The sequence below is a fragment of the Penicillium vulpinum genome, assembly GCF_028829585.1.
Source record: "Penicillium vulpinum strain IBT 29486 chromosome Unknown utg000001l_segment0_segment0, whole genome shotgun sequence".
NCBI lineage: Eukaryota > Fungi > Ascomycota > Eurotiomycetes > Eurotiales > Aspergillaceae > Penicillium > Penicillium vulpinum.
Genome location: NW_026643241.1, coordinates 6,750,549 through 6,764,921, shown reverse-complemented (window position 1 = coordinate 6,764,921; position 14,373 = coordinate 6,750,549). Strand labels below are relative to the sequence as shown.

General features: G+C 48.3%; 2 protein-coding genes across 2 annotated transcripts; both read left to right on the top strand.

The window, feature by feature from the left end:
- Positions 1–4,116: 4,116 nt before the first annotated feature.
- On the top strand, positions 4,117–5,262 carry N7479_002420 (uncharacterized protein; the record flags this gene model as incomplete). The annotated part of the gene is made up of 3 exons (XM_057250117.1): positions 4,117–4,778; positions 4,841–5,099; positions 5,200–5,262. 3 exons carry the CDS (start codon positions 4,117–4,119, stop codon positions 5,260–5,262), a joined length of 984 nt encoding a protein of 327 aa, XP_057114549.1.
- A 2,919-nt stretch (positions 5,263–8,181) lies between these two features.
- On the top strand, positions 8,182–8,916 carry N7479_002419 (uncharacterized protein; the record flags this gene model as incomplete). The annotated part of the gene is made up of 4 exons (XM_057250116.1): positions 8,182–8,254; positions 8,310–8,548; positions 8,599–8,604; positions 8,677–8,916. 4 exons carry the CDS (start codon positions 8,182–8,184, stop codon positions 8,914–8,916), a joined length of 558 nt encoding a protein of 185 aa, XP_057114548.1.
- Between the last annotated feature and the right edge of the window lie 5,457 nt (positions 8,917–14,373).

Below are 14,373 nucleotides of genomic sequence, written 5' to 3'. Positions count from 1 at the left end.
ACAACCATTTTGGGAAAATGGAGGAAAAGGGGGCGTTCGTGTATGGCTAAGATAGCATGCTACCGCTTACGGAAGCTTTTATGGGTCTAATAAGGAGGCAGGCAAAAGGAAGGTGAAAGGCCATGGTTAAATAGCCACTTGCGGGCAATAGCCCGTTACAGCTGGCCCCGAAGAAATTATCTCCAGGATCATCATTGTTATTAGATAGAACAGGGATGCAAATGGCTAATACTGCATAATATAATATATAGACACATAAGCTACTAGTTCCTAAGAACTAGAAATTAGTAGTTCGTGGCGCTGATCCTTAGCATACTAGACATATAGTGGGGAATGTCCCTACTAAGAATAAGAAAAGAGATCTTCATTCTATGGCTGGGATCGTGAATAATGAATATCGGTGAGGAAAACAATACAATGTATAGCTATTCTAAATATAACAGAATCTAACTAGCTGCAATGACAAGATCATTAGAATAATTCGAGGTTTTGCAGAATAACTATCGAGTTGTGCCACCACAAGGCAAGTGCCAAGACGGGTGCTCAGACGAATGCGTCGATCATTCAGCTAGCCATAGGGGGTTATACATCGATAGATCGACGCAAGGTTTACAGCATCAGGTGGCTACCTGGTGGGCTCAATTACGTCACTATGGTTGCGAGGCAAGACAGAAACTGTGGACAGCGACTGCTGGGATGAGATAATGCAATCACGAGGGATGTAGTTAGGCGTCTTAAACTATCCGTCACAAGAAGCCTATGTGCTGTGCGCAGTCGCACTCTGAGATCCTGTAAAACTTATACAGTACAAAAATGCTTCACGACGACGTGAGAGTTGTTTGACCCCCATCGCGATTAGTGCGAGGCTCTGGTTCGGCTTTGGTTCCGTGGAACCTGGGACTAACAGTGGGATCGGCTCGAGCCGAGCCCAAGTACAAGCATAACATATAGCCTTTCCCCTGATCTCACAATTAATCGTCATGTTGGCAACGGGCTCATCCTGTTCAGTTGAGGTTGAATTGGCGGGCTTATGGTACTGTATATCATGGATGAGCTCTCGCATATTGCACACTGTCAGCGGCATTATTTGGAGGTCCGCAGCTTTCAGATGGGCCAGAAAATAGTCAGGCTCCCAGGAGGCATGATGGCCGCCAAGTCACGTGCACTTCCTAATACCCCAGCGTCACCCGGGTCTTGGAGCCAAACCATTTCAACCTGATCACTGAGCAGAATTATGACAAACTCTGAGCACAGAACGAATCCACTGCCTATGATGCATCGAAGTCCCCCGACCATCGCTCTTTCAGGCACTCTCCGCTATCCTGAACCTTCCACCGTTCCCTGACAAAATGGCGCAGAGACTCCCTCCCTCTAAACTTGTAATGATCCGTGATATGATCCTTACTAAATCACTGACTACCTCGCAGATGGCTGAAGCCGCCGAATGTAGTAAGCGTTCCATCATCAATATCACCAACAACCTTCGCCGGTTCGGAAATGTCAGAGCACCCCCAACTTACGTCGGCCGACGACCAAGCGTGACCCCTCCGATGCTCGAAGCACTGTGTGATCATTTATTAGTAAAGCCCGGGCTATATGTTGACGAGATGGCGATCTTTTTATAGGATGAGTTCCGGGTCCAAGTGACAAATTCGATCCTAAAGCGAGCTTTTGCTTCAGTTGACTGGTCGAAAAAGGTGGCTCGACAGAGAGCAAAGGAACAGAATGCCAATTTGTGAGACTTCTACCTACACAACTTATCCGACTTCCGATATTATCACCTGGTTTATGTGGATGAATCTGGATGTGATAAGCGGATTGGTTTCAGACGGACCGGCTGGTCTCCAGTGGGCACGACACCTTTGCAGGTATCCAAATTTCATCGTGACTAGCGATATCAGATTCTTCCTACATACGCCCAAGACAGTGTTGTTTTCTCTCGAGTATTTCAAGGCTCGACTGACGCAGTTGTGTTTAAGGACTTCATTAAGCAGCTTCTTAGACATTGCGGAAGATAGCCTGAACCGAAGTCTGTTCTAGTCGTAGATAATGCATCTTTTCATCATTCTAAGCGAATCAAAGAACTATGTGCCAATGCAGGAGTAAAATTGGTTTACCTACCACCTTATTCGCCTGATTTGAATCCCATCGAGGAGTTTTTCTCTGAGTTGAAGGCGTTTATAAGGCGAGATTGGCGGCGATATGACCAAAGCCCGGACCAAGGATTTGAATGTTTCCTTGAGTGGTGTATCGATGTTGTCGGATCGTGAGAAGAAAGTGCAAGGGGCCATTTCCGGCACGCTGGCGTTTTTGTTGAAGACTACCATTGAGGCTCGATGTTGATGATAGATCAACGGTAGTTCTGTGCAATAGTGTTTCATTGGCATCGAATTTGACTAGACCATCCATGTAATACGCATTTATTCTGCCTAGTAGTGTATTGCAGGAAGTACATCCCATCAAAATCAGAAAAACAAGCAAATTCATTCAGTCACGCCTTGCCAGTGACTTTGATAGCCAATCTGCGCCGTCAGCTTCTTACGTGCCTCGCCCATCTGACAATGTCGCTTACGAAGCGGCGGGCAATCCCTACCGCAACTCCCTTTTCAATAAAAAATCCCGGGTCGCGGTCCTCGTGGATCTGTTCAAGATCCAGACCGTTCGCCAGCGTTGCATCGCATGCCTGTCGAAATTGAGCCTTCATGTTGTCATCAACAACATTTGTTTCTTGCCATGCGCTGTATTCTCTCACAGCGACATCTCGGGGCCCGTCAATTATGAGCTGATCTACTATCTGTCCGTTTTGCGCAGGAGATGTGTCCGAGGCTGCAATTGAGTAGGCCGCCGATGACTGCAGGTGAGGTTGCCCTCCCATGAAGTTGATATTGATAGGCGGACAGTTTCCTGAAGCGAGCATTTTATTGCTCTTAGACTGTTGATTTTCCAGTTTCTGCTGTTCTTCCAAGAAGAGTTCCTCACGAACAGCGTCAGGGACATCGCCTTGACACTCCAGAATACCACCGCCTTCAACATAAGCGATCAGGCGTTTTAGGTGATGTGTCCGTAGCTGATAGTGTTTTTTCCCATGTGGGTCCTGCCAGCAGTGCGGACCAAGGTGGCAAGATGGCGAAGGACAACGCATCAAGTTGTAGACAGCCCGCCAAATCGATTGTTCCCCAGATATATGTTGTTCGGCATCAAGTTGTTGATCCCGCTCGTTGAGCATCCTTTTCGTGACCGATGACCTTCCTCTTTTCTCGTTGCTCCCTGTTGCAATCCTAATGGAGTGGTCGTCCTCTATATAGTTGAAAATGATCACTAGTCGCAACAGCTCGGTGAAGGGCTGAATCCATATTCTGAGGGTGGCATGTGTACGTTATATCCTGGAGTTGGAGCATATTGCGAATCCTGGTCTGATGGATCGAGGTCCTGGGCTTGGGATTCATCACCGTTGGGAAAGAAGTGGTTAATCATCGTCCTCAATTTCCTAGTGAACCGAACTTCAGCACATTTTGGTCAACCAGGGTTCAACAGAGAGGGACCAAAGGAATGCAGCATTTGGTAGGGCGGACAAGGCGTTTGTAAAGAAATATTTCATCCCACCAGTATTGTCTCGACGTATCTCTTCGCTCGTTCACTATGCAAGTAGAGCAGTAGTGTAAATGGGGTTAATTGAAGGGGGGGGGGGGGGGGGGGAGTTGAGGTGCAGTGACCAGACAACTGACCAAATCTCCTGCCAGCCAGTATGTTTAGCTTGTTTGCAAGTGAATGGTTCTAGACAGGCCCTGACCCATACAGCCATGATACGATAGCTATTTTTATGCCATTATTTATTACTGTACCAAGATACTGCCCAGAATATGGGTCAGGGGTAAGCTAACCATAAAAGGTATGGCGTCAGGCGAAATTAAGTTTGGGAAAGAATTGAAGAGAGTAAAGAAGTGAAATTGATTTCGAGCGCGTCTGTACGCGGTCGATTCTGTACTGAATTCCCGTCTGTACAGCTCGAAAGGGGGCACACCACCGGGCCAAGGACATCGACTGTTATCGGGATAGCAAGTCGACTCACAGAGAGGATCCTGTACCAGAAAAATTGTTGTGTACCGAACGGAAGGGATGGCGGACCCACACGCGGGAGGGCCCGAGCCCCCTCGCACAACCACACCCGGAACGACAACGACCAACGCGTTGGATAACTCTAATTCGACTACTGCGCCTCGGACCAGAAGACAGGCCCGGCCCAGTGATGGCCACACCACCGCAACGCGTTCTGAGACCACGAGCTCCGGAGACAACAATGGACGCGTCACGACCCGGGACATCTGCCGACTGATCGAAGGCTTAAAAGAGACGATCGCCTACCAAACCGAGCTCATCCAGTCCACCAAGAACGAACTGCTAGAAGTGAAGCACGACCAGAACGTCCTGCAGACGCAGAACGAGAAACTCCACGAGGAAGTTCGAGCTTTGCGGACGCATATTGATGCCCTCCCACCACCACCGACCGCAAAATCATGGGCCACAGTAGCAGCGAGTCACCCACCTTCTCAATCAAACCACCAGCGCCCAGACAAGGACCAAGACTGCGTCCGAATCAGCACCCAGCGCTCCTTCGTGGATCCTAGAGACAATGAAAGCAACGAACCAAATACCTTTGGGCGATATCTCCCAACGGAGACCGCAAACATCCAAATCCGCACGGCGCTGTCGAACTCACCGTCTACACACGACGCCCAAGTAGCCGGGGTTGGCACCACCAAAACTGGATATGTCATCCGGTTCAAAGACACAGAGTCGGCGGAAGCGGCCCGCAACAGCACAGAATGGCTGAACGAGCTAGGAAACAACACGAAATTGGTCAAGGCGCGGTTCGGCGTCGTGATACACCGGACCCCACGGAGGGTTTTGACCTCGAGAACGCGAACGCACAGGCGATTGAGAAAATCATGAAAGAGAACGACCTAACCGAGCTAGGACCCCGGATCAAGGAGGTGGCTTGGCTTAAGAAGAAAGACAAGGCACTAGGGAAGTTTGCCTCCCTAGGCATCTGGTTCGACACCGCGGAAGGAGTTGATTACATTCTAGGCAAGGGCTTCCTGGTCGGCCGGAGATTCATCGACAGTGTGGAACGCTGCGAACCAAAAAGAAAGAGATGCTTCCGGTGCCAACGATTTGGACACCTTGCATGGTCATGTAAAGAAACGCCGCGATGTGGACACTGCGCTGGCCAACACGAGCGAGAACGGTGCCCCCCGGGTGTGAGAGCCCGATGCCTCGACTGTGGTGGTGAACACCCAACCAGCGATCGCCAGTGCCGAACGCCGGCAACCTCTAACTCCCAATGTTAGAGAAAAACCTACGTGTGCTACAGTTAAACATCATGAAATCGGGACCTAGGATGGAAGCGCTCATCAACGACCACCAGAGCCAGGACCTCGATGTACTCCTGATCCAAGAACCATCTATCACCGCCTATCAAACACACGTCAACCACAGCGCCTGGCGGCTATACCGGCCGACTACCGAGCCTGATGCAGGCCGGTTTCGCAGTCTGATCTACGTCAACCGAAAAGTCTCAACCTCGTCTCAACCTCGTCTCATCGACAGATCGCCTGCGACCACCCGGATGTCACGGCAATCAAGATTTGGACAACGGAATCCCAATTTCTTATCTTCTCGGTCTACCTCTCATGCGTTCCACTATTCACGCCGAACAAGACGTCGGCAGAACTAGCACTCACGGCAATCCAGAAAACACTGTCAGCCAACACCCAAGAGGATCAAAAGACAACAAGCGTCATCTTGTCAGGTGATCTCAACCGCCACCACCCGATGTGGGGCGGCAACAATATCCAACCGCGATTCATTGAAGACGCAAGCGAATTGATCAACTTCTTTCAAGCGCATGGCTTACATAGCTGTCTTCCACGGGGAACAGCGACATTTTGGCCCTTTAACGACCCAGGGAAGAGCACCACTATCGACCAGACGGTAACGAACCGCCCGGACCTACTCGTCAAATGCCATCTCTACCACGAAAACTATGGGTCAGACCACCGCGCAACGTACTCCGAATGGGACCTACGATCTCAGCGCCAGCCCGCCGCTAAGGCCAGGAAAGCCTACGACCGTGCGGACTGGTGTAAGATCGCCGAAGACGTACGTCGACAATTGGGCCCATGGAAGGAGGTGAAAACGAGACCAGCGCTAGATGAGACAGTCGACAAGCTCACAGAGGCAACGGCCATGGCGGTGGATAAGCATACTCCCGACCTACGACCAACGCCATACTCCAAACGCTGGTTCACCCCAGCCCTCAAAATACAGCAGACCGAGGTCAATCAACTACGCCGGACGTGGCAAGAAAGCTGTGCGGAACTCGGGCGGCACGACGCCCGCTCCATGACCCTCTTTCAAGAGATGCAGCGCAAACGACGATTATGGACCCGGACCATCGAGAAGGTGAAGGCGTCACATTGGAAGCAGTTCCTTGACGAAGCCGGGGAAGGGAAGCTCTGGAATGCAGCCACCTACATGAAACCACAAGAGGCCTGGGGATGCGTGCCGGCATTGCACGTCGGCACAAACGAGCTCATAGAAAATGAGGACAAAGCGCAGGCGTTCCTAGACGCTTTCTTCCCGCAGATGGACGAACCTCACGAGGACTTGCCCGCCCAGGCACCTCTAGCACACCCGTGGCAACCAATCACCGAGCTTGAGATTCAACGATCTCTTCATGCCGCAAAAGGATCTACCGCACCTGGTGAAGACGGCTTGCCGACGCTAGTGTGGAAACAGCTATGGATGCACCTCAAGGTCTACATCACGGGATCACCGCGTCATTCAATGTAGGATACCACCCGGTGCGATGGCGGAGCGCGAAGATTGTAGTGCTACGGAAACCCAAGAAACCGGATTACTCGGTCCCTGGGGCCTATCGCCCGATCTCACTCGTCAACACACTAGGTAGACTCCTTAAAGCGGTGATGGCGCGCCGACTGTCGTATCTCGCTGAAAAGCACGGCCTGCTACCGGACACCCAGTTTGGAGGACGACCAGGAAGAACTACTGAACAGGCCCTTTTGGTCCTCTCCAATGCGATTGACCGAGCGTGGTACAAACACAAAGTGATAACGCTGGTGGCGTTTGACCTGAAAGGTGCCTTTAACGGAGTCAACAAAGTAAGCCTAGACGCTTGCCTCCGGGCAAGGAGAATACCCACCGTGACGAGGAAATGGATCGCGAGCTTCATGAGCGACCGCCACGCCAGCATAGGATTCGATGACTACCGCACCGAGACCACACCACTGCCGAACGCGGGACTCGCACAGGGTTCGCCCCTGTCCCCGATCCTCTTCGCATTCTTCAACTCTGACCTGGTCGACCAACCTGTCAACTCTCACGGTGGTGCATCCGCCTTCATCGACGACTACTTCCGATGGCGCGTGGGACGCTCGGCCGAAGAAAACCTAGCCAAAATACAATCGGAAGACATCCCCCGCATCGAGGCATGGGCCCGTCGAACAGGGTCTTGCTTCGCAGCCGAGAAAACCGAATTGATTCACATCACCAGGAAAAGACACGAACAGCTTCAGGGTCAAGTGGTTATGAACGGTAAGACAGCCGAACCGTCATCCACGGCCAAGCTGCTGGGGGTGGTTTTCGACCAGGAGCTTCGCTGGAAGGAACACGTCCAGCAAGCGATCAAACGCGCAACCAAGGTCAGTGTTGCTTTGGGCGGGCTGCGGCATCTGCGCCCAGAACAGATGCGACAGCTCTACCAAGCCTGCGTAACGCCGGTCATAGACTACGCGTCGACCGTCTGGCACGACCCTTTACGAGACAAGACCCACCTACGACACTTAAACACAGTCCAGAGAACCACATTGATTCGCATCTTATCAGCTTTCAGGACAGTGGCCACCACGACTCTGGAAGTAGAGGCACATGTTCTGCCAACGCACCTCCGCCTCCGCCAACGAGCACAGAACACCATCACAAGCCTCCACACTCTACCGCGCGATCATCCCATCTGGGATTCACTACGGCGAGCCCAGAAACGGAGGAACAATATCAGGTCGTACGCTCGTTTCCCACTGGCGGAAGCCCTGAAGACCATGGACCTAGTGAGATTAGTAGCTGATTAGTCTCGTATATTCATCCGCATTAAAAGAAAAAGAAATGGCTTTCAAAAGCAACGAAACGCGCGCCGCGATGAGAAAGCAATGTCGAGAGGCGCTATCTGCACATATCTGTACCTTTTTCCCGTCTCAGGCATCCTATGGAGAGGAGGAACTGACGAACCTCAGATAATCGACTTGGCCTTGATGTTGCACCCAGCCAAGTTCGCCTCCAGCCACTAGTCGAGGACGGATACGCCTGGTCAGTGACGGAATCCAAGAAATCCTTACTGCAGTCGAGCCTAAGCAATGGGACCGTCGGTCTATTTCGGGCTATATGTGAAGAATTGGGCCGGTCGCTCGAAGCAGTTACACCGCAGACCTTACACGATTCTAACTCGGGGCGGGACGATGATCCAGGGGAGGATGTGAGATATCCTCTACCTACCAGATTTCCCAGCACTAAACAAAGACATAGGAAGATGTAAGCGCGCATAAGGAAGAAGACGGGTCATTTACAGCAAAAATCCGCTAACTGGAAGGCGCGAACCGCGAGCTGGGGGTTAAGCTCGATCGTACTCGGGCCCGGCTAGACAACGCGCACAGCAAAAGCGATCGGTTCCAGAAAAAGTCTCATCGGCTTCGGGCTGAGCTTAAAGCCAGCTTACCCCGAACCAGTCGGCTAGAGACTGAATTGACGCGCGTCAGAGCGGGAGTCACCGAGGTGATGAAGGCTTTACAAAGCCATGGGAACCAGAACAGTAGCTCGCCGGCGGAAGAACACAATCGGAATTGATGTCATGCAATATCTCGCGAAGTGGTGCTGTAAACCTTGAGGAGAGGTTCTGGTGGACTGACTTGCTGACACATTGTTTGTTTCTTATGTTCTGTAAGCATATTAGATGCGAGTATCTGTAGAAATTCCCACTTATCTTATCGTAACCTCGATAACCAGGAGTGGGTGGATCCTAAGTTAAACCCCTATAATAGGAAATCTCATATTGTTTATAGTGAAAACATGGTTGTATCACGACTATCACGCGTTTTCACGCGTCGATAAGCTATCTCTGATGATATATAAGTCTCCCGAAAAGGATTAGCCGCGGATAAGCTGTAATAGAAACGGTAAGTGTACGTTTAGTTTCTTAGACAGAAAAGTAAAAGGAGACGACTATAGATATATATATACATACTTCCGATCAAGAGAAGGGTTTCGCCTAATAACGCCAAGCTGTGGGAAGTAACCTAACTAATACCTCACAACCCCTAAAAACCAAGCTGAAAGAAACCTTATAGGGAATTTACTCTAGTAACCAAGTTGAGCGACATCAGAAAGTATATTAGAGGTCTCTACACAGACAATCCTAATACGGTTAGATTCACGGTAAAGACAGCCATATCCACACGACAGATTTCCCGCATAGATACAAACGCGCGAATATCATACACTTCTTATACGCAGCGGAGAAAATTAATTTTGTAGCACGTATCTTTGTTTACCACGCTTACTAGTATTTTTAATTCCCCCCTAGACCCTAATTACTTAAAGAATTTGCTCTGCCTGGTCAGCCGCAGTCTTATATAACAGATAGGCGGGATCATACTTACTCACAGCAGCTTATTAATAGATAGTCGGTTCAGATCCTCGGGGAGACTCTAGGCCTCGGGGCTCTATTTTGTTCCCGGAGAGCTTCTTATCATTAAGCTTTGGACCACATCGGCCAGGGCCATCAGCTTCAGAGTTACGGCATCCATCTCAGTCGCGTCGATTTAGCAGCTATACTCCGCCCCCGCTATATAGTCCTTGTCAATATCACCTCCCGAAGGTATTCGTAACCTAGACTGCTCCTCACTCACCAATTTTAACGATACCGGACTCTGTGAGAAAGATCGTATCGGCGCTTAAGGTAGCCAGTACTCTGCCCTACCTATAGAGATACTTTATTCCTTTTAGGACCTACTAATAATTAGCCGTTAGTTTCTTAATAGCAGCGACCCTTTCCTTTAGAAAGAGGAGGGAAACAGCCCGCACGCCCTATATCTACCAGCTAAACAATCGCGGCGAGGGCTCCTTCGTCGATAGAGTATCGCGACCCTAGTACCTGGCCTACGGATAACTTAATCGCTTCCCACACCAGGAAATCCTAACCTCTATAACGATAATGCTCGAGTAGATTAGGGAAGCTTCGATGGGTAACCTGGTGTATTGTCTCCACTAACAACTCAGCAGAAGAGGGCTCCTATTTAAGCCGTTAGATGTTGACTAACTCGGCCTTATTACTTCGGAGACGGGCGAGGAAGATTAGCTGCCCGAAAATTCGAACGGTCGACTTGTAGGTCAGCCATGGATCTTCGTCGACTTATCGGATCTTTGGTACTATATTTTGATTCTTTCGCTGAGTAGGAGCGGGATGAGCTAAGGGGGATCCTACTATTTCGGGCTGGGAGTCAGATGGATATGGCTGTGAGCGAGAGGCCTGTTCGATTTCAAGATCCAAATCGCGCTTTCGCTTTAGACCAAGCCACATAGTCCGTGGTCGAACAGGGTGAGCCTGATTGGAGTCCATATTGCAGGCGCCGTATGGAGAGGGTTGCTAGTTTAGTGATATATACTCAGGTTATGGTGCGATTACTTTATACTCCAGCGTCTACAAATCTGATCCGGGGCACGTCTACTCAAGAGGGAACTAAAATGAGCGGGTACGTTTGATTCTCCGGCCGTCTAATATTCACACAGTCGGCAGAAGTTTGCGCGATTGCTTACACAGCGATAGCAACTCTTTATGCGGGTCGTTCACGGCCTATCCTCGTCACATATTGATAGAATTATAATCTACAACCTATCCAATAATATAAGAAATAGGGAGGGTACACCATATATAGTGGTTTATAGACATGAAAGAAACAGCTAAAATGCCCCTAGCTCGGACAAAGCCGGAGTACTATATCATTGGGCTAATATCTTAAATTTACTACGTAGTAGGTATATACGCGATAAGACACTCTAATAAACGATGTATTGCTCTTAGCATAGATGATTTAGGATTAATATGGATTGAATACAACAATACGCACTAGAAGGAGGTAGGATATCGCTGTATACCCAGGTATTCCCTCAGTATCGTTACCTCACTCCCCAAACCATACGTGCCACACCCCACTACTAGAATCGTTCTAGAGGCTGTCCCCTCCGCACCGACTGACAGAGCTCAGATAGGTTAGACGACCCCGAATAGTCGGTTTATTATGTAAGTCGAGCTAACTATCGTTAAGTTAATATAATTGGTTAGTTTTCCACTGCTAACCTATCCGTGGCCGAGCGATCCGGAGAGGGCCTACCCACAGAACGGTTAACAGAACGGGCTGGTCGATAGATATATTGCTCGGAAGATACCGATTCGTCGACCTGTATTTCACTAATAGGGCCGTCTATCCCCAAGGAGCAAAAGAACGTGTCAAAAGCTCTGTTATATTTACTATTTTTTAGTTAGCGACAGCATACAAGACATAACCAAAGAGGGTCAATTGATATACCATATTGGACAAGGGGGATTATTCCCAGGTAGACAGAATCCGAACCAACTTTCCATACAATCCAAATAGACAAACGAAACGTATCTTCTACACTTCAGAACTATAGGCTCGGCTTAAGCTTCCTAGAGGTAGATCAGGCAATTCATATGTTCTGAGGCGGGCCACTCGTTGAAACTCTTAAGCCGTAATAAGTGCGATCCGCGTTCAATCGAATAAGTGGCTGGACGGGTTAAGGAAATTCGCTAGGGTACATTATTCTCTTGTAGTATATCGCGTGTGACATGTCGTCTGGTGATACGGGTTATCTCCGGTCGCATAGGTACAGCCACTAGTATATAAGGCAGTTTACGGACAGCCATATTATACCACTGCTGTCCGATTTAGTCGGCCTAGCGTATCCGATACCACCGCTGACATAGGAAGTGGGACGCAATATCGCGTAGGATAGGGAGGGCGGAAAGATCAAAGTGCCTTCTAGCAAGGGCCTTCAGCTTATTACGACCTTTATTAACGTTATTGACTGTCGGGTAGAGTTTGCAATATGTCCCTTTCTTGGTAAGGCCACAACAAGTCTGCTGGTCCCTGCAAAGACCTATTTCACAGATGACCAGAGGATCCTATCGCTCCTAAGATGACGGTATAATAAGTATAGATGGTTGTTGATTTAGCGAGAGAGTTTAAGAAAAAGAGATTGATAAAGACGGTCTCTTTGGCCGCGCTAGAGTATTTATATTTATAAGTCATAAGTCTATTCTTAGAGTCTCCCAAATAACATACGCAATGCTACCTACTGAAATAGATACAATGAATGGCTATAAGGGCGATAACGCAAGCATATGCTAATCGGGATAACAGGTAGGTTGTACTTGTATCCCAGAGCAGCCAACCATGGCCCTAGGAGTAGTTGAGCTTACAGTAATTATTTACCCCAAGGAAGTCAATCTCCACAGATAAATTAAGCCATGAAATCATTTTCGGCGCTCATTTCTCTCGTCAAGACTAGAGCCATAACCTGGCTTAATATCACAGGACAACTGATACAGCATCGTTTAGCTACATCATCTACCACAGCATCCATATAACGCGCTAGATTGATCCCTAGAACGCCGGTTACGCTAGTATTTCGAAGTCGGAGACAAAGCGACATCGGGATAATATTGTGAAGGCTAAATAGAAGCCCGATTTAAGACTATAACCAAGGCACGACTAGAATTTATCTTTTGATGCGTTAGATTAGGTTCTTATATCAGAAGGGCTCCAAGGTCATATGGTCGCTACCGATAGTCTCCTCTCCCTGCAAAATCGATACTACACGAGCACAACATTAGTAGCATAACAGAGTGCATCATCCTCAGTACCTCATTAACCCTACTTACCCTTCTGCAACTTACACACGACAAAGTTGCTCGAGCCATTCCGCAGCCTTGTCGATAGAATCCGCCAATAAGGGTTATCTACCATCCCGTGCATCTGTTATTAAGAAGAACAGTCAAAAAACATATATAGTGGAACGACCTATAGTGACCACTGGATTGACCTACCCAATTTTGAATACTCTAAGTCACCCTTATCTTGATTAAGATTCTAAGTAGGTATTATCTCTAGACCTCATTAAAAACATTCAGAGGGCCGGAATCTCCCGCCCTCCGCCCGACCCTCGCGGGCGGAGGGCGGATACTTGCCTGCCCTCACCCGACCCTCCGCCCTCTGAGGGCCGCTCGAGGGCGGCCCTCATCGGCCCTCGTTTACATAAAAAAAGTTGACCTTTCCTAATTTAGATGTATAAAAGTGCTAACTCATCACTTTAAATTACGGTTATTTAACGGTGTTCTGGTTTGAATGTTATATTTACAATCCATTTCTTTATCAGCATCAAGAAACTTTATGAAATTGAGTTGTATTACGATAAATCATGGCAGGTAATAATGATATTACATATTCTTAGTATCTTTAAGTATATTGGTTGTTGTCAATTGTGAAGGTTGTCAATATTAGATGATGGAGTTGGAGAAATATATATTTACAACTTCAGCTAGACCTAGGGTATATACTTCTTATCTGAATACTGATTTTTGAGGGCGGGTTGAGGGCGGGTTGAGGGCGGCCCGTATATTCCGAGGGCGGATTGAGGGCTGGATAAGGGCGGCCCTCAATTAGCCTAGTAAATCTAGCCAATTATAGAGATTATCTTAAGTTAAAGTGGATCAAATTGTGATATATTTACTATTTACCCAGTGAGCTGAACTTTAGGGTAGTTGATCAATTCTATTTACTAGGATTTGTTAATTTTCTTGGTATATCTACCTTCTGATTCCTATCCCGTTGTTAAGATATAATCTACAAGTGATTATTTGGTTAACAATATCTCAAATTTCTCAGTTCTCAGATATCTATTCCTTATCTATCTACGACGGTGATCCTACAAATTCAGTCGACCCTCTTCTCTGCTTTCCGAATAAGCAATTCCTAACCCCTGAGGTTTCCGAAAGCCAGTAGATATTTGATACTACCTCAAATTCTGGGTTTCTTACCCTAATTCCTCCACCTTTAATTCCTTCTTCACTTCAGCGTGTTAGCCTAGGTCGATCAATAGCGTTTATTCTATACACCGATATATTAAAAGATGATTTTGTTTCCTGGTGGTTAGAGACTAAGTTTGGAAAGACAAAAAAACGACTAAACTGGAATAGTAACCGGACAGCCACTTACTGGGAGCAAT